Source organism: Protopterus annectens, chromosome 11.part0 (genome assembly GCF_019279795.1).
Source record: "Protopterus annectens isolate FY-2018-M chromosome 11.part0, PAN1.0, whole genome shotgun sequence".
Taxonomy (NCBI): domain Eukaryota; kingdom Metazoa; phylum Chordata; order Ceratodontiformes; family Protopteridae; genus Protopterus; species Protopterus annectens.
Genome location: NC_056745.1, coordinates 989,283,697 through 989,311,186, shown reverse-complemented (window position 1 = coordinate 989,311,186; position 27,490 = coordinate 989,283,697). Strand labels below are relative to the sequence as shown.

At 46.8% G+C, this 27,490-nt stretch overlaps 1 protein-coding gene across 1 annotated transcript in view; it reads right to left on the bottom strand.

Moving 5' to 3' along the window:
* Window positions 1–3,672: 3,672 nt before the first annotated feature.
* The window catches only part of ATP5F1C (ATP synthase F1 subunit gamma), a 325,104-nt gene continuing 301,286 nt past the window's right edge, over window positions 3,673–27,490 (bottom strand). Inside the window, exon 9 of the mRNA XM_044088363.1 lies at window positions 3,673–3,812. Within this exon, the coding sequence (XP_043944298.1) occupies window positions 3,809–3,812 (4 nt within the window). The 3' untranslated portion in view covers window positions 3,673–3,808. The remainder of the gene's footprint in view (window positions 3,813–27,490) is intronic.

The window sequence follows — 27,490 nt, the reverse complement described above, 5'->3', positions numbered from 1 at the left end:
AACACCCTGGGGGCTGTGGTGAGACCAAACGGCAGGGCTCGAAACTGGAAGTGACTGGCCCCCAGCCGGAAGTGTAAATGGATCCTGGATGTCTTGATTATCTTGATGTGATAATAGGCATCCTTGAGGTCGATGTAGCACATCCATACTCCCTAAGATAGATTGAAGAGTGACCATTCGGAATTTGGATTTCGGGACGTAGTGATGTAATCGGCTGAGATCCAAGATGGGCCTCAGGTCCCCAGTTTTCTTTGGCACCAAAAATAGTCTTGAGTAAGTTCCTGATCCGATCTGGTCTGGGGGGACTGGTTGGATGACTCCTTTTCTTAGTAGCTTTGATATTTCTATCGCTACTTGATCCCTTTTTGACTGGGTGGAACATCTGGGATTCTTTTGATTGAGGGAGGAAGTGAAATAAAGGGGATGGTATAACCTCTGGTGATTATTCGAAGCACCCATCGATCCTGAGTTATGCTCTCCCAGGCTTGAAGATGCTTCGAAAAACGACCCCCGACTGGCTCCGGAGCCGCACAGCCGGGCAACCCTTCAGGGATGCTGATAGGAAGATCCGCAAAAGGAGTCGAGGTCTTCCAGATTGCGGGGGCCTCCTCTGCCCCTAGGACAGCGTCTTCCAGAATAATTTCCCCCACCTCTGCCTCTGGAGGGGGACTCACTTTGAGTGACTGGGAAAGACTTTTGTGATTATTTGAACCACATCTTCCCTCCTCTCTGAGCCTTGGGATAAGGCTTAGAGGGAAGAGAAAAACGGGCCCCTACGGCAGATAAAGTCTTAACCTCCTGTTCACATCTAGTGAGAGAGTCTATTTCACTTCTGGCCCAAAAAGAGAGGACCCATCAAAGGGGGCGTCCGTGAAGGAAGACTTGAAGGCCTCCGCGAAGTGACATAGGCGCATCCAGGCTCGTCTCCTCAGAGCAAGGCCTGAGCTAGCTGCCCTGCTCGCCCCTTCGGCTGCATAGGATATGAGCCTCATGGACGAGTTAGCTATGGAACCAAGGGTAGACAACTGGGCGTTAACAGTCTGTGCTAGCGCCTCAGGCATGTTACCCGTCAAGGTACCTCCCAACTCTAAGGAGATCCCGCTGGAGCAGAGTAAAGTGACAAAGATAATTCAGGGACCGTAGCATAAAGGTCGCTGAAGACAGGGTGCGCTTCCCATAGCGATCCATACTCCTGGACTCCTTGTTAGGAGGATGGACTGAGGAAGAAGCCTCGGCAACTTCCTGCTGAGTGGCTGATGCCACCGCCATGGCATCTACAGGGACCCCTTTGGTCAAAAACTCTTTCCCGGGGGGAGCAGACAAGAACTTGTTAGGGCGGCTGGGCACAGGTTCCACAGAGTCAGGATGTTCCCACACCCTTCGACAGATAAGGTCTAATAATTAGTCAAAGGATAGAGACACCCAGGAGGGGGTAGGTTGAGCTTCGAAGGCCTTGAGGAATACAGACTCCTCCTCAGAGGGGGGCTTGGAAGACCAGTCGCCTTTCTGCCTCAAAATCTCCAGGATATCGGAGAAGGAGATGTCATCGTAGGATGACTTAGGGGACCCCTCTGCATCGTCGAGGTTGGTATCCGAGGTGATGGACTCGTCTTGGGAGTCTATGTGCTTCCTCTTGCACAACTTCTTCCTGGGAGGCTCCTCAGGCACAGACTCTGAAGGGCCCTCAGAAAGTTGGGGACCTCTCATGGGGGTGTCCTCAGGCCTTCGAGCTCTGCTGTCCACTGCTAGGGGGGCGTCAAGGCTCTAGCCGGGGTGTATGGGGACGGAGTGGTCGATCCAAGTGATGTTCCTGACGATCTGGCCAGTGCTGTCCTCATGGCCTCAAATGCAGGTCCCCCCGAATAAGAGAACTGACCTACCTCCGAGGCTACGACCGGAGTCGGGATCCCCCGAGCCGAAGCGCCGAGAGGGAGACTCTGAGATGACCAAAGTCCCGATGTCTCCTCCTTGGGCCCGACCGAGGAAACCAGAGTGCCGAAACAGATGAAAGAATCGAAATGGTTGGAGCCGATGACTGCTCCGATGGACCCATCAGGGGGTATCGGAGCCGGCGTAATGACATCACTCGGTGCCGAACACTCCGGCTCAGATGACACAATACTCGGAGGAGGAATCATCGGTACCGGTAGAGGGATGGGCTCCGGAGCTGAATGGGTCGGAGCCGAAAATAATTTAACTAACACTGGAGACTGGAGGAGCCTCTGAACCACCCTATCCTACGTCCAAATCAGACAAACGAGAAGATTTGGAGGCAACTGACGGAGATGAGGATCTCCTGCCTATTGATTCATGAGTAATGCTGGGTGACCGGCTCCGAATCGGTTCCAAAATTATTGGAGCAGAGGTCGACTCCAGCACTACCGAGACTTCCTACGGCCCCAAAGCCAATGGAGCCGAGGAAGCTGGCTCCAACACAGAACTCTTCTCCTTCGGCCCTGAAGACAATGGAGCCGAGGAAGTAGTAACCACTTTTAAGATCTTCTCCAGAGGCTCCGAGGAACTAGACGATCGTTTCTTAGACTTAGAGGATTTGGAAGTAGTGGAAGTAGATTCTAAATTCTCTTCAAAAGAGGGCTTGACCAGGCCCTTCAAGATTAGTTTATTTTTTCTTTCCTGCAGTACCCTAGAACTAAAAGAATGGCAGACACTGCAGGACTCTTATAAATGTTTAGCGCCAAGGCAATAAATGCAGATGGCATGCCCATCTGTGATAGACATTTTGTAAGCACACTGAGCATTTCTTAAACCCAGAGGGTTTATGCTCTTTTTGTTCTTTAGACATTGCCAGCAGAAATAACACACACAACAGGATAGGAAGGTACGCTGAGGAACTCTAAGTTAAACGCTCTTAAGACGACGAGGAAACACTGCCAAGACAACGAAGGCGGCAGCTAGGTCCCTCTAACTTAAACGGGCCTAGCCCGCCAAACACAAGGAAACTACTCACACTTTCCACAAACTGCCACAGGGCGAAACCGCAGACACAACACAACATAGCTATGAAAATAGCTTTTGTTTCACAGGAAAAGTACTATTCTGCAAAGAATTTTTTTTTGTCAAAAAAGAGTACTTAGCCACAGCCAAGCTCGAGACCACGTCCTGACACAACAAGCGGCTAACTAGATCTGGGGGGTTGGGAGAGTTGCATCTTGGGATACCAGTTAGCCCAGCCAATTAGAGACTTTGTGCTTGAAAATAGTTGGCCGAGTCGGAGCAGAGTGTCGGCTCCGAACCCATCAGTAATGAATGTAGGCGAGATATGACCACATAACATCATTTGTTCAAAATGACAGAAAGGCATAAACCCTTCACTTTGAATCTGCTCAAGTCACCATCAGACAAGCACAAGGCTTCAAAGAAAGCCACCATGGTATCTTAAAACAGTGCAGTGAAATGCTTTCTTTCCAGATGTACTCCTGATTTTGTCAGTTATATGGCATTGTTTTCTGAATTGGAAACTAAGCTGCCAATGGTCACTGTAAATGAGTACATAATGGCCTACAACAGTTTAGCTCAAAAGACTTTATGGCACAAATTATTGATAATGCTGATTTTTTAGTTTAAAAGGCTACTAATCTTGATTTACCCTTAGGGCAATAATAGGAATTCCAACAAAAACATATAAAAATAGTAAAAGACACAGGGACTAGGTCTTGTACAAGATTTTATATTATAAGAATTTACAACAAATTATTTTTCTTCCACAAACTGACAATGGACCAAAAGTTGTTTAACAATAACAGAAGGGAAACTGCCGGCTGCAGTCACTGGCTTCAGTAAAAACCTTTTACCTGTAAAACAAAACACAGTGATTAGATGGGAAAACTAAACTAACAGCAGACTGTTTTAAGAAAATGGCAAGAAGGATATCAAATTTACATGACATGAAAAACTTCAATCCACACCGGAACATCTTTCCTTCAGCAGTGAAATTTTCCTTTACTCATTTTGTTCGAATCAACTAGCTTTTTTTCCTACTACTTGGTGTTAACACCCAACATCTAAGCAAGCACAAAGCAATCCCCCCTTTTGTTTTTGTAAAACACTGAGGATACAATCTCTTCTCTACCAACACAATCACATACACTACATTACATGAACAAGAAAAAAATCTACAGTGTTAAGAATTAGATAAGCAGGGTTCAAGTAATCACATCAACTAGCATTAAAGGGTCTATATTAAATCAGCGAGCGCTTAAAAAATTTTATCGACCCCATGTAAGCGAAAGCTTACAATCCCGAACACTTGGGACAGTGTTTTTTTCCCGGGGGGGGGGGGGGGGGTGAATCGCTGTTCCAAAAAAGAAAAAAAAAAGCTTTAAAACATTACATAAAGTGAGGGACTGTGCCCCCTACTTAAATATACCAACTCCAAGATCTACAGGGACAAAAACAGCAAAATAATGAAGGCGGCCAAGCGATTTCTTTCCCAGGGAAAGAATTCGCTTATATGCCATTTCGTGCTTTCAAGTTTGATCAAGACACATGCAAAAGAAGGTCTTTGATCATATAATCGGGAGCCGTATTAAAACACTTCAAAACTTAAACTATCGGATTATCTTCAATGCCCTAGCCACTTGACATTAAGCCGCTAGTATGGACATTGACTTGGCTAACATTTCTTAAGTTAATGTGTTGTGCAGTCAGGTACCACATGGACTACACTATCCTCACTCTGAAGAAATGGGAATGTTTAAGTACTGTTATCACTGCTGCTCTACAGAACATGAGGTACACTAAATCCGATTAAAAAAATCCAATGAAGGCTCTGAGGGAGAACAAAAATGAATAGTTGTACAACAGATTCATAGGTTGGTACTAGGCTATCTGCTCTAGGGCCTATACAAGCCTAACCATAACAATTCCCTGGCTATTTCTTCCCACAGTATTTACTTCCCTGGACCCATATCTAGCAGGACAACTGACGTGATCCCCGGGGTGAATTTCCTATCTCCCATCCAATCAAGGTTCCTTTTGAAGGGGGCCAAAGAGGTGTTCTGCTTGACATGTATGGGCAGTCTGTTCCAGTCTGGGAGTCTCTGGGTCAGGAACCTATCCCTCCAGCACGTTTTGTTCATTGTGATGACAAGGTTTAGATCCCTGGAGCGTATCTCTCTGAGGGATTGGGATTTCTTTAAGTGTAGCATGTCCAACAGCTCTGGGCATCATGGCCTATGTTAAAGCAGAGATCACCTCAGAGTACACAATATGCGACAAAGTATAAGTGGATTTTTTTTTTTTTTTTTTTTTTTTTTTTTAAGATGGTCAGCATAGGGCATCTGCTTTAGGCCTGTGATTTTTAGTGAGGTATTTCTGCGACCTTTCCAGTTGTTGCAGATAATTTGAGAGGCACATACCAAACTGGGAGATGTATTCTATAATGGGTCTAATGCGGGATGAGTACAGTGGGACAATGGACCTCCTTTTTTCTGGATGAAAAGCCCTTAGTGATGAGGTGTGCCACATAGAAGGATTTCCTGACTGTTGTGGCGATGAGGTTATCAAAGGTCAGACCACTGTCAACCTGTGTCCCCAAGTCTCTTATCACACTTTCAGTGTTTAGTGTGCTGCCACCTATGTGGTAATTCATGGGTATATGTTTTTTCCCAAAGGGGATAAATAGAAGTTATGTCCTTACCATAACGTTCCATGTGGAGTGTTCATCTCGTCTTTGTTCTTGCACCTGGGTTCGGAGCCGATCCTCGGCTCCGTGTCGGCCGCTTGACAAAGCTCTGCATCGAGAAGAAGCTCGAGACCAACCTAACTCCCACAATCCCCCTCTGCCTTTACCTCAGATCTAATTTGCAAGCAAACCAGCAGAGAACAGAAGAGAGCATAACACTTTCATACCAACAACAAACACGTATTTACATAGTACAACAACTGTTCAAGGCAGAAGCCGGAGAACAAACCAGGCACCTAAATTGGACGTTCTTCCTGAGGGAGGGAGGGTGGGAATGTAAGAGCAAAGGCGAGATGAACACTCCACATGGAACGTTATGGTAAGGACATAACTTCTATATGTGAGAGTGATCAATCTCGCCATTTGTTCTTACACCTGGGTAGCGTCCCTAGCTCCGTGTTCCTGAGGAACTCAAGGGAGAACGTTCCTGAGCACAGTGGAACCAAAGGTTGCCCTGTCCCTAGAAATCCTATCCACTTTGTAATGAGAAATGAAGGTATGTGGTTTAGACCAAGTAGCAGCTGCACAAACAGTGTCTAACGGTAGGCGAGCTGCATGAGCCAGGGATGTAGATACTGATCCTGTAGAGTGCCCTTTGGGCTTGACAGGTAAAGTTTGCTCAGAGGCAGTGTAGACAAAAATCAGTCAGTAAGCCATTTAGACAAGGTTCGTTTTGTAACCGCCATACCCATCTTGTTGTCTGAGAAGGCCACAAAGAGCTGGTCTGTTTTCCTGTGATCCTTTGTTCTGTCCAAGTAAAATCTGAGTTGTCTATGAACATCTAACTTGTGTAACATATATTCCAATTTATTGGAGTGATTCTTGAAAAATGTGGCCAATTCAATGGACTGATTAATATTATTAATGGAGCAGACTTTGGGAAGAAAGGATGGATTAGTGCGAAGAGAAACTCTGTCAGGGTGAAAAATCAAATAAGGATGTTGAACTGAAAGAGCCTGAAGCTCCGATACCCGCCTGGCCGATGTGATAGCCACCAGAAAAAGGGTCTTCCATGACAAAAACTTCAAAGGACAGGAAGAGGCTGGTTCAAAAGGTGGTAGCATCAGCTGAGACAAAAGAAGGTTCAAGTTCCAAGGTGAAGTAGGAGTTCTAACTGGAGGTCTAATGTGGAAAGATCCTTTTAGAAAAGCCTTACAAAGCCTGTGAGCCATAATAGGAGCCCCACTTTCTCCCACATGAAAGTTTGATATGGCAGCTAATTGCACTCTCAAAGTGGCAGGAGAAGCCCTTGGTGGAACAATTCGGTCAAAAACTCCAAGACCTTATTCAGAGGAGCTACTAAGGGATCCAGTTGTTGTGTAGTTGCCCAATGTACAAAACGCTTCCATTTACTGGTGTAAGTCCTCGTAGTGGATGCTTTATGAGAAGCCACCAGGATATTTTGAACTGCTGGAGATAGAAGATCAGACCTGGCTAAGAAGGGAAGCGGAGCAGCCAAGCTGCTAGTTTGAGGGAGAGAAGCGACGGGTGGAGAGCCCCTGACGAATGGGTCAGCAGATCCGGCTCTGGGTCCAGGATCCAGGGTTCCTGCATTTGGTGTGCTAGAAGAAAGGGAAACCATATTTGACGAGGCCAGAATGGGGCAATGAGGATAATTGTCCTTTGCAGGTTGCTGGCTTTCTGTAGAAATTTCGAAATCAGGGGAAGAGGAGGAAAAGCGTACAGGAGACCCGGGGGCCAATCGTGAACCAGAGCGTCCCTTGGGACTTCCCCTGGAGGGGGTAATAGGGCAAAATAGCTCCTGCATTTGGCGTTCATTGGAGACGCAAACAGATCGCAGGAAGGCTGGCCCCACTTGCGAAAAATCTCCTTCGCAACTGTTTGAGGGACCACTCGTGAGGTAACAGGATGGCTCTGCTCAACCTGTCCGCTATGACGTTGGATAACCCCGGGATGTGCGTTGCTATCAGAAAGCGACCCGTGGACTCCGCCCATTGCCAGATTCTCATGGCCTCTCTGCATAGTTGGTAAGACTTGGTTCCCCCTTGCTTGTTTATGTACCAGACTACAGACATGTTGTCCGTCTGGACTGCAATTGTCCCTAGAGGAAGAAGGGGAGCAAAGTGTTGCAACGCTAGGAACACTGCCCATAACTCCAGAACATTGATATGCAGATTGTATTCCAAATTGGTCCATTCGCCTTGGACTGTCTGTCCCTGAAAGATGCCCCCCCACCCTATCAGGGAAGTGTCCGTGGTCACTGTTGCTGTTGGAGTGGGTAGCACAAAGGGTCTTCCGTTGGAGAGATTGCAAGTTTGAAGCCACCAAGCCAGGTGCGACTTGCATATGTTTGTAATGTAGATCTTGTGTGTCAGGGGTAGCTTTTGGAACGACCACTGTGCAAACAGAAGCCATTGAAGAACTCTCATATGCAGTCTTCCCAAGGGTATGGCAATGAGAGAAGCTGCCATGAGGCCCAAAACCTTCAGAACCAGTTTCGCTGGGGACTTTCTGGAAGAGAGAAGAAGAGATGTATGATTTTGCAGGGATGCTATCCTTTCTGGGGGAAGCCCTAGAATTAAGCACTGCGTATCCAATTCTGCTCCTATGAATGAGATATGCTGTGATGGCTGTAGTAAGGACTTTTCGAAATTTACGGAAATTCCGAGATGAACAAAGCTGTAGTGTGTAATCCCTGGCCTGAATCAGTCGACGTTCGGTGGTGGCAGAAAGGAGCCAGTCGTCCAGATATGGAAACACCTGGAATCCGAGGCGTCTCAAGTGAGACGCTACCACTGCCATACATTTGGTGAAGACCCTGGGGGCTGAGGTCAGACCAAAGGGCAGGGCTCGAAACTGAAAGTGACTGGCTCCCAGCCGGAAGCGCAAGTGATCCCTGGACGCACTGGCCATTTTGATGTGGTAGTATGCGTCCTTTAGATCTACTGAGCACATCCAGTCATCCTTCTTTAAGAATGGAAGGATCGATTGAAGCGTGACCATTCGGAACTTTTCTTTCTTGATAAAGGTATTGAGTTTGCTTAGGTCCAGAATTGGCCTCCAGTCCCCTGTCTTCTTTGGAACTAAAAAGAACCTTGAGTAAGTTCCGAATCCTCTTTGGTCCGCTGGGACTGGTTGGATGACTCTTTTTCCTAGCAGCTTTGAAATTTCTGTAGCTGCAGGGCCTCGCAGATGGGGCGGCACATCTGGAAGTCTTTTCTGTGGAATTGGGGGAAATAGAAAGGGAATTTTGTAGCCTCTGGTAACAACGCTTTTTACCCAATTGTCCGATGTAAGATTTTGCCAGGCCTGTGGGTACAAAGCTAAGCGACCCCCGACTGCCTCCAGAGCAGGACAGTCGGGCCTCCTCTCAGGAGTGCTGAAAGGTTTCCGGGAGTGTATCCCTGTCACCTTGGTTTTGCGGACCCCTCTGCCGCCAGGGCGGCGTCTTCCACCTCTACCCCTCCTCTGCCTCTGGAGGGTATCACCCTGTGCGCCCGGAAAAGAACCCTGGGGTTTTGAAACCACATCTTTCCACCTCGTTGCCCCTTGGGGTACGGTCTGGATGGGGTGGAAAAACGGACTCCGACAGCAGACAGAGTCTTTCCCTCTTGCTAACACCGGGTAAGGGTCTCCTTTACTTTAGGGCCAAAGAGAGTGGCACCATCAAATGGGGCGTTAGTAAAGGAAGACTTGAAGGCTTCCGCAAATGAACATAAGCGCATCCAGGACTGCCTACGAAGAGCAATCGCTGAAGCTGCTGCCCTACTCGATCCTTCAGCTGCGTATGAGATCAGCCTCATGGATGAGTTAACAATAGAAGTAAGGGTGTTGAGATGTGCTGTAACCTTCTCCGAGACAGCAGCATCTGTAGTACCCTGGAGGGTATCTCCCAACTCTTTGATTAGATCCCTCTGTAGCCATGTAAAGTGGTTCAAATAATTCAGGGATCGCATAGAAAAAGCCACTGAACTAAAAATGCGCTTCCCATATCTGTCCATAGTCCTAGAATCTCTATTAGGTGGATGGACAGATGAGGAAGATTCCGACATCTCCTTTTTCGTGGCTGCTGCCACCACCATAGCGTCCACTGGCACTCCCTTTGTCAGATAAGCCTCATCTTGGGGGGCAGTAATAAATTTGTTAGGCTTCCTAGGGACTGGCTCCACCGTGTCAGGTGTCTCCCACGCCCTTCGAGCAATCAGCTCCATTAACTCATCGAAGGGCGGAGTGACCCAGGAGGAGGAAGGGCGAGCACCGAATGCCTTCAGCAAGACTGACTCATCCTCAGAAGGGGGAAGGGATTGCCAATCACCTCTCTGCTTTAAGATCTCCAGGATGTCAGAAAAGGAGACATCCTCCGAGGGTGACTTTGGGGACCCCTCTGACTCATCTAAGTCCGTGTCCGATGTCAATGATTCTTGTGGAGAATCTAAGTGTCTCCTCTTACACAATCTTTTCCTCGGAACTTCCTCGGGGGGGGGGCATCCGAAGAAGCCTCCGAGGAAGAGGGGGCACCCTCTAGGGGTGGCTGAGACACTGGTGCTAGACGCTTGGACGTAGCCGTGGGTGCAGAGGAAGATAACGGACCTTTATGGGAAGGAGAAGCTGTATCTGCTGAAGTGGTTGTCTGAACAGACAACACCTTCCTCATGAGTTCGAAAGCCCCCCGGGTCCCGAGTCGAGGTATCCCCCGGTTCCGAAGAAGTCGGAGGAATCCCCGAGACAGGTACCGAAGGCATCGAACCCGAGGACGGAGCCGAGTCGATCCGAGCAGAGGCCCCGAGAGGGAGTGTCGGAACCGAAACATCGGTCTGACTCTCAGTCGCGGAACCAAGGATGGATCTTCAGCTCCGAGACTCCAGTACTGGATCCGACGGAGTCGAGGTGAACGGTACCGACCGAGAAAGGGACGGCTCTGGAACAGAGGGCTCCACAATCAGCAGGTCAGCCTCTCCCGGCTCCGAAGACTGAATAGGCCTCGGAGGAGGAACAGGTGGAGATAAGGGAAGGCCTTCGAGTCTCGACACCAGCTGGGAGGAGACCGAGATGAGCTTGGACAAGGCCGTATTCTCCATCAATTTCTGCACCACGCGGTCCACATCGGTGTCGGAGAGGGGCCTGGAAGAACGCGTCGAAGGAATCCAAGACGGAGCCGACCTCAAAAGTGCAGGAGGAGGAAGCTCCGTCACCGGTTCCAAGACTCGAGGCTCGGTAACTGACAACAGTTCAACACTCGGCCCCAAAGTCTGTGGAACCGGTGATCGAACTTTGAATGAAGAGCTCGGAGCCGATGACTTGGGCTCCGACGTCTTCGATTTCTTCAAGGATTTAGATGCCTGGTCTGATGCATCCAGAGCCTCTTGGAAAGTAGGTTTTAGAAGACCCCTATCCATAAGTTTCCTGCGCCTATCTGTCATGACCCTTCCACTGAATGAATGATAGATAGAGCAGTCTTCCTGCAGATGGAGAGGGCCAAGACAGTAGACGCAGGAACTATGATTGTCTGTGACAGACATCTTCTGTCCACATTGGCAACGTTTAAAGCCACATTTAGCTTTTTCTGACATGGTAATAAAACCAGAAAACAGTGTACAATCCTGTAATTAATGTCAAATCCAGAGAATAAGTCAAAGCCAGTAAATAGTCAAATCCTGAAACCTAAGTCACATCCAGTAGTCAAATCCAGTTAAGGGTGGGGTAGGCCCCGAGGGAACTCAAAAGTATATAAAAGTAATAAAACTTATATACGGAACCAAGAAACCCTCGATACACTACTCACACATACAAACACTCAATCTGAAATATTTGAATACAAAAAACTAATGAAAGAATTATAAGAAATAATCAATCTTAGCTTTCAGGTGGTCTGAGCTCATCAAAATGATGCGATCTTTGCAGCGGCAAACTAGATCTGAGGTAAAGGCAGAGGGGGATTGTGGGAGTTAGGTTGGTCTCGAGCTTCTTCTCGATGCAGAGCTTTGTCAAGCGGCCGACATGGAGCCAAAGATCGGCTCCGAACCCAGGTGTAAGAACAAACGGCGAGATTGAACACTCTCACATCTATACATTTATTGGCATTGAGCTTGAGCCCATGGCTCTGGCACCAAGCATCTGTTTCTGTAAGGCCCTTTTGTAGAATACCCACATCATTTGGGGATTCAATAATGGCTCCCATTTTGCAGTCATCTGCGAACTTTGTTAGCCAGAGTCCCTTAGTGTTAGCCTGTACTTCAGAGACGTAGATGTGTCCACTGCTCTGGAGAATGATTTGATTTGAAGATGTCAATCAGGTTCAGGAGACAAGATCGGCCATTCACGAACCCAAACTGGGTGGGGTCAAGTGTTTGAAGGTTGCCAATGTCTTTGTTTATAAGTTCCATGATAATACGTTCCATGGCCTTGCAGATCAGGCTCGTCAGACTGATGGAGCAGTAGTTCCTGGGATCCAAGGTGGATCCCCCCTTGCGGAGTTGGATAACTGTAGCTGTGTGCCACTCAGGGGGCATGAAGCCCGAGGTGAGACTATGATTAAACATGACACTTGGGTGAGGTGCCAGTTCATTTTGTAGTTCATGTAGTACACAGCCCAGGATGTCGTCTGGTCCCATGGATGCTGTATTCTTAGCTTTGGAGAGTGCATTTTTTTTACCTGTGTGGCCGTTATTACCCGAATTTGGCAATCTTTCGGTATTGAGATGGGCCCTTTAGGGGATGAGAGGGGGGTGAAATTTGCACTGAATCGATTTGCCAGGATATTGGCAATATTCTTGGGATCAGTATATTTAATGCCATTCTGTTGTAGCTCAGAGCAAACCTGAGCATTGCCATTTAGATTATTGACATAGCTATAGAATACCTTGCGGTTGTCTTTGGAATCTTTGGCAATTTTATTTTTGTAACTAGCTTGAGGATTTTACGAGGGATCTCAGCTTCTTACTGAGGCTGGTAAGGGAGTTTTTTACATCCTGGAATTTTCCTCTTTTCTGCAACAGTTTCTTCCTTTTGTAGTAAAGTTTGTTTATGGCAAGGGACCACCAGACTGGTTTCCTTTTTTTTGGAGAAGAGCATCTTGGTTCTACTGGGGATGGCACGAGTGGATGTACTAGTACAGTGCTTTAGTGTAGGTTTTAGTAGTCGAAATTTCAGTTCCCGTCTGCATGGGTGGCATGAAGTTTGTCACTTCTGACTTGAGTAGCATGAAGTTGGTTTTGGAGAAGTTTTTGACGGAGGTTTCCTTACTGTGGGCTGGGGGTGGGATGTGGATGTCAAGGGTGATTAGCTTATGGTCAGACTTGACCAACGAGGGGGTGACCATAGGTGTGGAGCATAGACTTCCCAGGTTGGTAATGACCAGGTCTAGGATATTGGAGTCCCTGGTGGGGACTAAGGATTAGTTGATCCAGGGCATTGGAATTTATGAATTACAAGAACCGTTGGGAAAAGGTGTTGGTACACAAGTATTTACCCCAGTTAATGGCAGGGTAGTTGAAATCACCCAGTATTAGGGTGTTTGGTTGTATCTTAATATTTTCCAGTAGGTTTAGAAAGGTGTAGTGAGAATCTTGGAGCATGGTGGGGGATCTGTAGTAAGCTACAATTTGGATTGCAGTCTTACCTAGTGTTAGTTGCACCTGGAGAATTTCAGACGCATTGTGTTGGGCAACTAGCCTGGTGTGAATATCCTTGGTGAATATGGACACTCCTCCACCTTCAGTGTTTCGGTCCTGGTTTGGTGGTCGAAAAGTGTGGTAAGAGTTGTAGCCTGGTATTGCAGGGGTGCTCTCTGGAGCCTTGAACCAGGTCTCAGTTACTACACAGATAGAGGTTCTCTATTTTTAGGAGTGCCTCGAGGGAGTGCATTTTGAGGTTTAGACTTCTAGCATTGAGTAGCATTACCTTCAGATTTTTGCATGCTTGTACTTGTTACAGTGGTGATTCTGTCCTTTGGACTTTGCCTAAAAAAGGCACTATAGGGGTGAGTCTTAGCCAGTAACCTGAATCCCAGGGGTGACAGGTGCAGACCATCTCTGGCAAAGCATGGTCTGTTGATCACGTCGTCCCAGGCAGACATACTGAATGCCCTCTGAATGACACCAGAAGCTTAGCCAATTGTTGAAGTCGATCACTTTGTCCTTATACTGTGGTATCATTCTGGGCGAAGGCAGGATGCTACTTGGGGCTAGGGTCATACCTGCCTGGGCCACATGATCCGAGAGTCTTACCATAACTATAGATGTCCTTCTCTTCTCTATGCTGCTGTATTCACCACATTAGGGAGTCCGCCCCGACTAACTCGTACGTCCAGCCAGTATACAAAATTCTACATGCTACTGCGAAGTACGTGTGATGCCGCACATCATCCCACATACCTTGGCCATAAAGAGATGTCGGGTATAAAGCAAATGTCAGCACACAACAACCTCAGAAATGAATGCCGCCAATCACTAGCCTGAGCCTAGGTGAGAAATCACCAGGAAAAACAGGCAAACATCAAGGGGAAGGCAGGGAGGTAAGCAATACTGCAGCATATAGCAGGGAAAGTACAGTTTTGTACCTACCATAAATGTAGATGTCCGAACAGGAATGCATCTGCAGTCATAACAAATGGGTTGTCCTGTCGTCAGGCAGCCCTTCGGTCGGCCGGATTCCAAAGTCTGGGTCTGGCCTCGGCTGGTGTCGCACTTCACCCGACGTCATAGCTGCAGTTCTTCGGGTATAAAGGCATCAGCCGACGCCATTTTCCTCAGTGTTTCTTGCCCCAGATGCCAGTTGCCCTCTTGGATAGCTAAATTTTGGATAAATGCCAATGTTTCCAAATAGTAGAAGGCAAACACAAAAAATAAGCATGTATGTACATATATACAAACAAATACACCATAAGAGATCCCCCCCCAGCTAGCTATTAGATGGGTAAAATACCTAGGAATACCACAGAGGGGAAGGAGGGTGGGTAATCCTGACTGCAGATGCATTCCTGTTCGGACATCTACATTTATGGTAGGTACAAAACTGTACTATGTCCTTCAAGGATGCATCTGCAGTCATAACAAATGGGTAGAATACCATAGCCAAACTAGGGGAGGAGGTAGAGGAAATTATGGTGTAGTTAGGATCCCTTGCAAAACAGCAGTGGCAAACCCTGCTCGGGATCTAGAGTATAAAGGTAAGTTATAATGCTTGGCAAATGTATGCACGGAGGTCCAAGTAGCAGCCTCTATAATGTCCTTGGTAGCCACTCCTCGTAAGAAAGCTGTGGTAGTGGCTGTAGCCCTTGCAGAATGAGGCCTTATGTTCTGTGGAGTTTGCTTTCCATGGTAGGAGTAACAGAATCTAATGCAATTTCCTATCCACTTGGAGATTGTCTGTTTTGAAATTGCTTTTCCTTCCCTTCCTGTTGCATATGCTACCAGAAGCTGGTCAGTTTTCTATTGCCCTTGGTTCTGTCCAGGTAGTAGCGCAACTGTCTATGTACATCCAAAGTATGCAGCAGTCTTTCCCCTGTTTTGTGGATTGGGGAAGAAGGTAGGTAGGTGGATTGCCTGGTTTAAAGACACTCTGGATACCACCTTAGGCATAAATGTAGGATTTGTTCTCATGGACACTATCTTGATGGAAGATTAGGAAGGGTTGTACTGCCATTAAAGCCTGTGGCTCAGAAACCCTTCTTGCTGAGGTAATTGCCAGCAGAAAAGCAGTTTTCCAGGATAGGTGTTGTAGATCTGCTGTTGCTGCTGGTTCGAAAGGGGGGGGGGTCAATTTTTCTAGCACAAAGTTCAAGTCCCATGCTGGTAATGGTGGTTTCCTAGGAGGTTTTACATTTTTAATTCCTCTCAGAAACTGCCTGAGTAGAGGATGCGAGAAGACAGGGGGATCGAAGCTGTATTCTGCAGAAATAGCTGATGCATGTATCTTGATGGAGGAATAGGACAGGCCTGTATGGAAAAGCTCTGCCAAATACTCCAGGATGTTGGCAATGTCTACCTTTGACACATCTTTTCCCCTTTCAGTACTCCAAATGAGAAACCTTTTCCATTTTCCTGCATAGTTCCTTCTTATTGAAGGTCTGCGGGCCTCAAGGATAATGTCTTTAACCCTTTGGGATAAATCTGGGTTAGTTGCTCTTATGTAATGTTCCAAGCAGTCAGCTGCAGAGTTTTCAGGTTTGGATGCAGGGTGGTGTTGTCGTTCTGAGTTAACAGCAAAGGAGTCAGGGGCAGTGTCCACATTTTCCCCCGAGACATGCTTATCAGTAATGGATACCAATGTTGTCTTGGCCAGTCTGGAGCTATCAGAATGATCCTTGGACGTTCCTCTTTGATTTTCAATAGCACCTTGTGCATCAAAGGAAGAGGTGGGAATGCATATGCTGTCAGGCCTTTCCAACTGAAGGATAGAGAGTCCACCTTCCAAGCAAGTGGGTGGTAAGTCCTTGTGCAGAATTTCTTGAGCTGGTGATGAGTGGGGATGCGAATAGGTCTATATGTGGCAGTCCCCATTTCTTTGTGATGACCTTGAAGATGTCCGGGTGTAGCATCCATTCGTGAGCATCCGAGGTAGTTCTGCTTAATATGTCTGCTAGGATGTTTTCTTTTCCGGTACAAAATTGCTTGTAACTGAATGTTGTAGCTCAGAGCCATATTCCATAGGTCCAGTGCCATCCGGCATAGAGGGTATGAATGAGTGCCTCCCTGTTTGTTGATGTACCACATGACTGTGGTGTTGTCTGTCCTTATCATCAATTGCCCTTCTTGGAGGAATGGTCTGAAATTCTGGATTGCTAGTTTTACTGCCAGCATTTCCTTTTGATTTATGTGCAGGTGCAGCTGTTCTGGAGTCCATAAGCCTTGTATGCACTTGTCCAGCATGTGGGCCCCCAACCGAGGTCTGAGGCGTCCGTTGTGATGGTTTGGCTTGGTTGAATGCTGTGGAAGGGCAAACCTGGGTTTGACTGGCATGCCTGAGCCCACCATAGGAACTCTTGTTTCAGGCATGGGATTAGTGGTATTTCGGTTTCTAAGCTGTGCCTGTGTTGAGTCCATAAATTCTTCAGGTACCACTGTAGCTTTCTCATATGTAGTCTGGCATGAGGGACCAGGATTATGCAGGATGCCATGAAGCCCAAAGCCTGCAGTACTTTCCTTGCTGTTAGTTTGTTCTGCTCTGTTAATGCCAAGAAGTAGAGAGGAAGTTGTTCTTGTTTTTCTGCAGTTAGGAATGCCATCTGTTTTACTGTGACCAATTCTGCACCTAAGAAGGTTATTCTTTGGGATGGTATCAGTCTTGACTTTTTTATATTGACTGTATATCCCAGGGCTTGTAGTAAGCAAATGACTCTTTGTAAGTCTTCTGTTAGCTTGTTTTTGTTGTCCGCTTGTATCAGGCAGTCGTCCAGGTATGGATATATTTGGATTCCCTGAAGCCTGCAGTGAGCGATTACTGATGCCAGGCATTTCGTGAACACTCTGGGAGCAGTAGATAAGCCAAAGGGCAATGCTGAGAATTGATAATGCTCTGATCCTGCAAGAAATCTGAGGTATCTTCTGCAATTTGGTCGTATGGGGACATGCAGGTATGCCTCCTTGAGATCTAGAGTCACCAGCCAATACTCCTTGCCCAGCATGGGAAGAAGTTGCTGTAGGGTCAGCATTTTGAATTTTGGAACAATGATGAATGTGTTTAAAGCGGACAGGTCGAGAATAGGCCTCCAATTTTTCTCTTTCCTTGGTACCAGGAACAGTCTGGAGTAAAATCCCTTTCCTTGTTCCATAGATGGTACCCTTTCCACAGCTCTCATCTTTGCTAATTGAGCTATTTGTTTTAGAGCTTCTGTCTTTTGATTTGGTGGCAGGTTTGGCATTCCTCTTTTTCCTGGTAAAGTATGGAAATGGAACCTGTAGCCTTGGTCTATAGTTTGCAAAATCCACTTGTCTCTTGTGATATAGTGCCAGTTTTTTGAAAATAAGGCTAACTTTCCGCCTAAGGGTGCTGCTATTTGTTCCCTGGTAGGCGGTGCCAGAGCCAAGTCACTGTGATTGTCCTGTTGCAGTGGTAGTTGTGTCTGTGCCTCGTTGGTTGTTACCTTGCCACTGGCGTCCCCTGTAGGCACCTCCTCTGGATTGATTTCTGCCTCTTGAACGCCTATTCCTGCCTCTCTGAGTTTTAGAGGAGTCTGGAAAGGACCAATTTTTGGAAGGCCAATTCCTGCTAAATCTTGGAGGCTGAACCTGTAAGAAATCTTTCACTGTTTGTACAGATTTTGCCTTCTCTTCCATTTTCTTCAGTACCTGTTGAGCAGGAGAACCAAATAAACTGACCTTATCCATAGGAGCATCTAATAGTTTTGCTTTAACATGATCCGGCAAGACCTGTTCTTTCAACCATACATGCCTTCTTATAACTGTGCCAGTCATGGCTGATCTAAAGGAAGCCTCCAGTGCATCATAGCCACATTTTAAAGAATGGTTACTAACCTGCTGAATGTTATGCACCATTTCTAGAACATATTTCTTATCTAAAGAATCATCAGAGGACAGTTTCTTAGTTAACTGACCAAGCATATACTCCTGGTATTGGATCATATGAAACTGACAGTTCAATGCCCTAGCTGAGAGAGTAGCAGAGGTGTATACTTTTTTACCCCATCTCTAAGGACCTCGATCCCCTTTCAGAAGGGAGAGGATTTTTAACTGAGGTCGAAGCTACTGCCTTAGGCCCCTGTGAGATAGTCTCGGGATCTGCAAAAGGAGCCTTGTATAAATGGTGATGAGTGTCCAGGACCCTGTAGAACCTATCGGGCTTAGCAGGGGCTGGAGGTAAAGTATCAGGAGCAGTGCTAGCATCATTAAATGCATCATCTACAACAGGAAGAACTGGAGGTACAGCTAAAGGCCTATGTTGTGGTAAATGTAAAAAGGTCCTAAGCCTTTTCCTTGAATCTGAGAAATCTTGTCCCCGCCATTGGAATTGCTCTCTCATGGCATGTAAGGTTTCCCCAAAAGAAAATTCCTCTGGTGGAGAGGCAGAAGAAATCGATTCCTCAGCATCGGAGTCTTCATAAGTAGAAAAAGGAGCCTCTGGATGGTCTGTATTGTCTGTATCATCAGAAGAATCATCTGAGGACACTGGCTCAGGGGGCTCTGCTCTAGGTCTCTTTTTCTGGAGGAGGTTGAGAGGCCCTGTCTGGGTGAGATTGGGATCTCCTAATTAACGAGATGAGATCCTCTGCCAGAGTGAGCATTTGGGAAGTGGAACTGGGCCTGTGAGAGGGGGGCTTAACAGGCACAGACTTAGAAGTTTTGGCTGCTTTAGCCCTGGCAAAGGCCTTTATGGACATGGCTGCAGGCGGCCTAGCAGCACCACGTGCAGGGGTTGAAACATCCAAAGGGATGGTGTCCGATAATTCTTGTGAAACCACAGTAGCAGGTAGAACTTCAGAGGCTGATTCAACTAGGTTAGAAGGGGCCTCGGTAGTAGTCATGGACTCGGCTGACGATAGAACCGTTTGCTCGGTTTCGGCCGAAACAGAGACACTCGCGGTTTGCTTTGGACCGCGAGTGTCGGTCCTTTTCTTTGCGTTTCTTAACAACTTGTGAAGTCGGAGGATCCGACGGCATTATGTACGCAAAATCTGAGCCGAAAAACTGTTCAGCAAACTCCGACCGACGTCTAAGCGTCCGTCGGTTGAAAGAAGCACAGGCTAAACAAGCTGCTACGTCGTGGTCTGGGCCTAAACAAGGTAAGCAGTAAGAGTGGAAATCTTTATGAGGTATTTGTTTCCCACAAGTTAAACAGTTATTCACTTTTTCTGACATCAGCTGAGGCAAGAAAGAGTCCCCAACGGGGTACTTAGCTTTTTAGAAGTCTTCGAAGTAGTATTCGGTAGTAGTAATCTCTGGATCTGACCGACCGGCACTTGCGAACAGCTTCTGCTTCGGGCGCCACGCGGCAAGAAAGACTGAGGAAAATGGCGTTGGCTGATGCCTTTATACCCGAAGAACTGCAGCTATGACGTCGGGTGAAGTGCGACACCAGCCGAGGCCAGACCCAGACTTTGGAATCCGGCCGACCGAAGGGCTGCCTGACGACAGGACAACCCATTTGTTATGACTGCAGATGCATCCTTGAAGGACATCATCATCTATGGTTATGTTAAGGTTTTACACAACTGTGTCCTTCTATTCATATGCTGCAGTATTCATCATATTAGGGAGAATGCCAAAGCTCATGCTTGGGAAAGATTGGAAGAAGTAGTTGGCGCAGAAGCCCTTTCTACAAACCCATATAGAAAAACAGCCCTGGACCTGGAAATTACATCAAGTTTATAATGTTTAGTGAAAGTATGAACAGAGGCAGCTGCCTCCACGATACAGCAAGTGTCCAAGCCTTTAAAGAAAGCTCCAGAGGAGGATACTGCTCTTGTGGTGTGTGCCCTCACTGGAGAAGAAAGGCTAGGAGACAGGTTTAGAAATCCAAGAAGAGATAATCTGCTTGGAAACCAGCTGACCCAGACCCTTGGGTGGTCGGACACAAGAGTTCAGATTTATGGATAGGTTTGGTTTTATCCAGGTAGTATCAGAGTTGCCTGTGCACATCCAATGTGTGCAGAATTCTCACACAGGAAGATTGAAGGGAAGGACAAAAGTGGGAAGATTAATAGACTGATTAAGAAATAATTCATTGACCACCTTGGGCAAAAAGGAAGGGTTGGTATGCAAGGATATCCTACCTCTGTGGAAGACTGAAGTGGGATTAGACATCAGAGCTTGCAACTCAGACCCTTCTGACAGAGGTAATGGCCACTAGCAGAACTGTTTTCCATATGCAATATTGGAAGGAAGAGGAAAGGTGCCTGGGTAAGCTTCTCAAACACAAAACTGAGATCCCAAGGAGTAGGAACTGGTTTCCTTGGTGGTCTAATATGAAGGACAGCTTTTTAAGGAAAAGTTTAACCTCTAACCTAGACGCTAAAAAAGTGACACAGACAGACAAGCTGAGATGGCTGAAAGGTGAGCCTTCACAGAAAAATAAGACAGCCCACCATCAGTTCACACAGATAGGAAAAAAAAAAATCACTGGGGCATCCACTGACAGTAGCTGTAGATACTTCATGCGAGACCAGATGGAAAACCTTTTCCATTTAGAAAAGCAGGATTTCCTAGTAGTAGGCTTTCTGGCCTCCTGCAGAACTTGAAGCACATCCTCTGAAAAAAGGCGTCGAAAGGAAATAAAAACCCATCACCCACACAGTCAGGTTCAGAGTTGACAGGTGTGGATGTATTAGGATTCCCTTGTCCTGTACGAGCAGCTCCAGGCTGTGGGTAACTTGTGATGACGACTCTGGCTAAGTGCAGGATAAAGGGGAAACAGTGCTGCCTTGGCCAAAACAGAGTCACCAGCAAGATTTTCGTTTGAGCCTGTTGAATCTTCAGTAGGACCCTTTGGAGGAGAAGTAAGGCGGAAATGCATACAGAAACATCCCTTTCCAAGAAAAACAGCATCCACCGTCCAGGTTAAGGGATGTGAAAACCTGGCACAAATTTTTTTTAACTGGTCTGTTCATAGGGGAGGCAGAGAGATCTACCAGAGGCATACCCCAACGATGGCTCAGGTCCAAAATTACATGTGTGTAACATCCATTTGTAGGACTGGGTCATGGACCTGCTTAATGCGTCTGCCAAATTTGGAGTTGAGGGAAGGTAAACTGCCTGTAGGGAAACTTGACTTTGTGCGACTAACTCCCAGGCGTGTAGGGCTAGTCTGCATAGGAGGCAAGACTTCAATCCCCCTTTCTTGTTGATGTACCAAAGGACAGTGTTGTCATCCGTGAACCACCTCAGCACCCCTGGAGTAAGCTTGGTTTGAAGATTTGTAGGGCAAAAATCAGGCCCTCATTTCTTTTGCGTTGATGTGTTCCTTTGTCTGTGTTGAAGACCAAACATCCCTGACCCTCCAGGATTGTAGAGTCGGACCCCATCCTTTTTCTGAAGCATCCGTGTATAACTTGAGGAGAGGGGTGGCTGCAGGGGGAAAAAAGTTATGTACTCACCATAACGTTCCATGTTTGCACTCCATCTCGCCATTCATTCTTACTAATGGGTTCTTCGGCTCCAACTCGGCCTATTTACAAGCTGGAAGTCTTCTAGTTGGCTCGTGACCAGGTAGGTAATCCCATGGTGCACCAGTACAATCCCCAGATCTTGTTCGCTGCCAACTAGTAGACATAACAAAATACAGAAGAAGCCAATAATGTCTCCAGTGAAATGATAATAGTTTTCTGTCTCCAGGTACTTCCAGGAAGGGGGTAGGAGGGTGGGTTTGTAAGACTGAATGGCGAGATAGACTACAAACATGGAACGTTATGGTGAGTACATAAATTCTTTATGTTCTGTAGTCCTATCTCGCCTTCATTCTTACTAATGGGGCAGCATCCCTAGCATCTTATTCTTGGGTGGCTCAAGGAAAAATACTCCTGAGTACCGTGGAACCAAAGGACACTCTACCCCTGGAGGCTAAATCCAATTTGTAATGAGTAATAAATGTGAGGGGTAGCCCAAGTTGCTGATGCACAGATATTATCAAGTGGGACTCTAGCCTGAAAGGCTGCAGGGGTAGACTGAGATCTGGTAGAATGAGCCTTGATTTTGAAGTGTAAAGGCCTCCCCCTTCAGAGGTATAAGTGTAAGCTATACAGCTAGAGATCCAATTTGAGAGGGTCACTTTGGAAACCGGTAAACCTGACCTGGATTCAGAGAAGGAAATAATTGATTTGACTTCCTGAATTCCTTAGTCCGGTGCAAGTAAAAATGTAATTGTCTATGGACTTCCAACTGATGAAACCTGTATTCTGCTGCGGTGGAATGATTTGGGAAGAACACCGGAAGTTCAATGGATTGATTCAAAGTGGTATGGGAACAGACTTGGGGACAAAAAGATTAGTACGAAGAGATACAAAATCAGGTAAGGGGGTTTTACAGACAATGCTTGTAACTCGTGACATCTGTTTGGCCGATGTGGACAGCTACCAAAAACAAAGTCTTCCAAGACAGAAATTTCAAAGGGGATGAATGAGAAGGCTCAAAGGGAGGACACGTCAATTTGGATAAGACAAAATTCAGATCCCATGAAGCAACAGGTTCTTGAAATAGGGGTCTTAAAGTGGCACCTTTGAGGAAGGTTTTGCAGAGCCTATGTGACATCAAATTAGAATATTGTATGCCTAAATGAAAATTAGAAATCGCTGCCAATTGAACCCTGACATACCTGACGGTATAAGGGTAAACATTCTTTTTCTCAGCCCAGATAGAGAATCTCCTCCATTTACTGGAATATAGTCTCCTAGTGGAGGGTTTATGAGATGATGTAAGGATATGGGTCATGGAGGTTGAGAAGTCGTGAAGCTTGACTATGGATGGAACTGGAGCAGCCAAGCTGTCAAACAGATGGTGTGTAAAGTAGGATGAAGCGAGCCCGACATGTGTCAAGAGATTTGGTACTGGGTCCAGAATCCAAGGATCATCTAGGAGAAGAGGCCCAAGAAAGGGGAACCAAACCCGATGAGGCCAGTAAGGAGCAATGAGGATCAGTTTGCTTCCCAGCCGTTTCGCTTTCTGAATAACCTTGGGTATGACAGGAAAGGTATAAAGGAGACCCAGGGGCCAATCGTGAACAAGTGCGTCTCTCGGTGACTTCCCCAGAGTGGGGATGAGGGAGAAGTACCTGCTGCATTTGGCATTGATCGGGCTGACAGAGATCGCAGCAAGGCTGTCCCCATCTATGGAAATTCTGCTCCGCTATTTCCAGTTTCAGAGACCACTTGTAAGGCATCAAGATTGCCTGGCTGAGCTTGTTGGCTATCATGTTGGTTGTCCCTGGAACGTGCGTTGCCACCAGAAAAATGCTGGGAAGATATCGCCCATTTCCAAACTTGAATGGCCTCTCGACAGTGTGGGTATGATCTGGTTCTGCTCTGTTTGTTGATATACCATACTACCGACGTCTGATTGTATCGCAATCGCCCCCAGAGGCAGAAGGTCGTGCAGTGCTTGCAACGCCAGCAGCACCACCCTCATCTCTAGAATGCTGATATGCAGATGAACCTCGTGATCTTGCCATGTGCCTTGGACAGTCCTGCCTAGATAATGCCCCCCCACCCTATGTGGCATCCTTGGTCACAGTGGCAAAGGGTTGGCAAGGAAAGTACAGTTGTGTACCTTTACCATAAATGTAAATGTTCAAGTATATTCACTGTTGCAGGAATTTCATATGGGTTATCTGCCTGCAGGTAGCCCTCAGCTGGCCTGAATACCAGAGTCTTGGATTCATGCGTCGGATGCTGTCTCCTCTTCCGTGACGTCAGGTCATCAGGGGTATAAAACATGCAGCCGATGCCATTACATCAGTTTTTCTTGGCCCAGATGTCAGGTACCCCCATAATGGGAAGCAATTATGTGTTATGTTACACCCCCAACAAAAAGCAAATACACCAGAAAGCTCAAATGCACCAAACAAGAAGGAAAGGTAGAGCCAAGAGAAATCAGAGGGCTGGAGGGAGGGTAACCAGGACTGCAACAGTGAATACACTCTAACATCTACATTTATGGTAAGTGTACACAACTGTACTATGTTCTTCGTGTTTCACTGTTGCAGTCATTACATTTGGGTTGATTCCCAAAGCTAAGGAAGGGAGGAGGAAGTTGGGCCAGCTATTAAGCCCTGCAAAACGGCAGTGGCAAAACCAGCTCTGGATTTAGAAAAAATAGGCATGTGGTAATGCTTGATGAAGGTATGTACAGAGCTCCAGGTAGCAGCTTCTAGGATGTCCCTGGTAGGGACTCCTCCGAGAAAGGCTTTAGAGGTAGATGCAGCCCTGGTGGAATGTGAACTAATCCCCTGTGGGGTAGGTTTTCCATGGTGCTTACAGCAGAAATGAATGCAATGGGCTATCCATTTAGAAATGCTTTGCTTTGAAATGGCCTTCCCCTCTGCCCCTGCGGCAAGGCCAACTAGCAGCTGTTCAGATTTTCTAAGAGGCTTAGCCCTGTCCAAATAAAATCTGAGTTGTCTGTGCATGTCCAAAGAGTGCAGTATTCTCTCCCCTCAGTTTTGTAGATTCGGGAAAAAAGTAGGCAAATGAATGGACTGATTAAGGGCCACACTAGACACCACCTTGGGTATAAAGGAAGGGTTGGTCCTGAGGGAAACCCTGTCTGAATGGAAGATAATGAAGGGCTCCACTGCCATAAGGGCCTGTAATTCAGACACTCTTCTAGCTGAAGTGATGGCTAGAAGGAAGGCTGTTTTCCAAGAAAGGAATTTCAACTCTGCAGTTGAAGCTGGTTCAAGTGGAGGGAGAGCGAGCTTTTCCAAATACAAAGTTAAGATCCCAGCCTGGAGTAGGGGCTCGCCTGGGGGTCTTAAATTTTTAGCCCCTCTGAGGAATTGCTTTAACAGTGGGCGAGAGAAGAGGTGTGGTTCAGTATTATAATGTGCTGAAATGGCAGAGGCATGAATTTTGATAGATGAGAAGGATAGGCCTTTGTGAAGCCTGTCAAGTACTGAAGAATATAAGGTAAGCTGGGCACCACAGTACCCATCCCCAGAGTCTGGCTCCAGGAACAGTATCTTTTCCACTTTTCAGCATAGGATTTTCTACTACTAGGTCTCCTTGCTTGCAGAATGACATCTAGCACCTGCTTACTGAGGGATGCTATTGGAGAGCTCAAGGAATTACCAGGCTGCAAGGTTCAAGGTTTGAAGCGGAAGGTGCAGAATCTGGCCCGCCTGCTGGGACAGCAGGGAAGGTACCATGGATCCAGCAGTATCATACTGCCACGAGAGGGTACAAGTGCTGGTGAGGCCAGTCTGGTGCAATCAGTATTGTCCTTGGTTTGTCCTGTTTGATCTTTAGCAGAACCTTCCAGACAAGAGGCAGAAGAGGAAAGGCACAAACAGAGGCAGAAGGGGAAAGGCATAAACTGAGAGGCTTTCCCAGGTAAAGGACAGGGCATCCACATTCCAAGCTTGACTGTGGGGAGTCCTTGTGCAGAATTTGTCCCAATTGGTAGTTCTGACGGGAGGCAAATGGGTCTATCTCTGGAGTCCCCCATTTTTTCCTCAAGAGGTTGAATATCTTTGGTTCCAGTTTCCATTCGTGTGGGTCCATGAGATTTCTGCTTAGGTCGTCTGCCAGTGAATTTAGCTTGCCTGGCAGGAACTGAGCTAGTAGGTGCACTTGGTAACTCAGGGCTGTGTTCCACAGAGCTATGGCTAGTCTGCAGAGAGGGTACGAGTGGTTCCCACCTGCTTGTTTATGTACCACATAACTGTGGTGTTCTGTCTTTACCAATAATTGTCCTGGAAGGATATGGTCTTTGAAGGCAGTCAGGGAATTCTGTACAGCTAACATTTCTTTTTGGTTGATATGCAGGTGCATCTGACTGGTTCCATTTGCCCTGAATGCACCGCCCTGCCAAGTGAGCCCCCCATGCATAGTCTGATGAGTCTGTAGTCAGGGCTTGGGAGGCAGGGGGTAGATTGAAAGGGAGCCCCCTTGTTTAGGTGGCAGGCCTCTACACACCAAAGGAACTCTGTCTTTATACAAGGAATGATCGTCTCCAGGTCCTGAGAATGTTGACACCATAGGCTTTTTAGATACCATTGTAGTTTCCTCATATGCAGTCTTGCACATGGAATTAGTAGAATGCAAGAGGCCATGAACCCCAGGGCTTGCAGGACTTTCCTTGCAAATAGCTGGTTCTTTGTGGCCTGTAGTCTGAAGTAAGCAGTCAAATAAACTTGTTTCTCTGGCGTGAAGTAAACCATCTGGGAAGTTGTGTTCAAGCTTGCTCCCAGGAATACAATTTGTTGGCAGGGTACTAGATGAGATTTCTTTTTGTTTATGCTGTTCCCCAGCGAGGTTATAAGTTTCTTTACAAATGCCAGATGTTTTAATAGCATGTCCTGGCTTTTCTGCCTGAATTAGACAATCATCCAGGTATGGGTATATTTGAATGTTTCTCTGCCTGCAAATGCAATGGCTGGAGCTAGACCCTTTGTGAATACCCTGGGTGCAGTACATAAGCCAAAGGGAAGTGCAGAGAACTGATAGTGCATGGAGCCTGCTCTGAAGCGTAGGTATTTCCTGCAAGATTCCCTTATTGGAATGTGCAGGTAACCTTCCTTTAAGTCTAAGGTTTCCAACCAGGCATGTTTGCCTAGCATAGCAAGCAGCTGTTGAAGTGTTAGCGTTTTGAATTTTGGGATTACCAAAAAAGGTGTTTAGAATAGACAGGTTTAGGATAGGACGCCAGGAGCTGTCTTTTCTGGGTACCAGCAAGAGTCTGAATAAAAATTGTCCCCTTTCTTCTGCTGGGACAGGCTGAATAGCCCTGATACTTAGAAGAGAGAGAACCTGCTGTTGAGCCTCTGCCCACTGATTTGGGGGTAGGTCTGGCCAACTGTTTGGGGTTGGTAAGGTGTGGAAGTGGAATCTGTATCCTTGGAAAACTACATTTAAAACCCATTTGGTCCTAGGTAATGAGGTCCCAGTTTTTTGCATGCAGGGCAATCTTTCTCCCTAAGGGAGCAGGCAGTTGAGCAGAGCTTGGAAGGTTTAACGTTAAGTCATTGTGACATTTTTCCATAGGGGGTGTCTTACTACTTCCAGTTTTGGAATTGGGAGCCCCCCACTGCTTAGGCCTGTGTGTGCCTTGAGACTGCAGCCTAGGTGGTCTGCTGTTCCTGGGTTTGGACTGAGAAAGACCGGAAAGGACCAATTCTTAGAAGGCCAATGCCTACTAAATCTGGGAGGCTGTACTTGCAGGA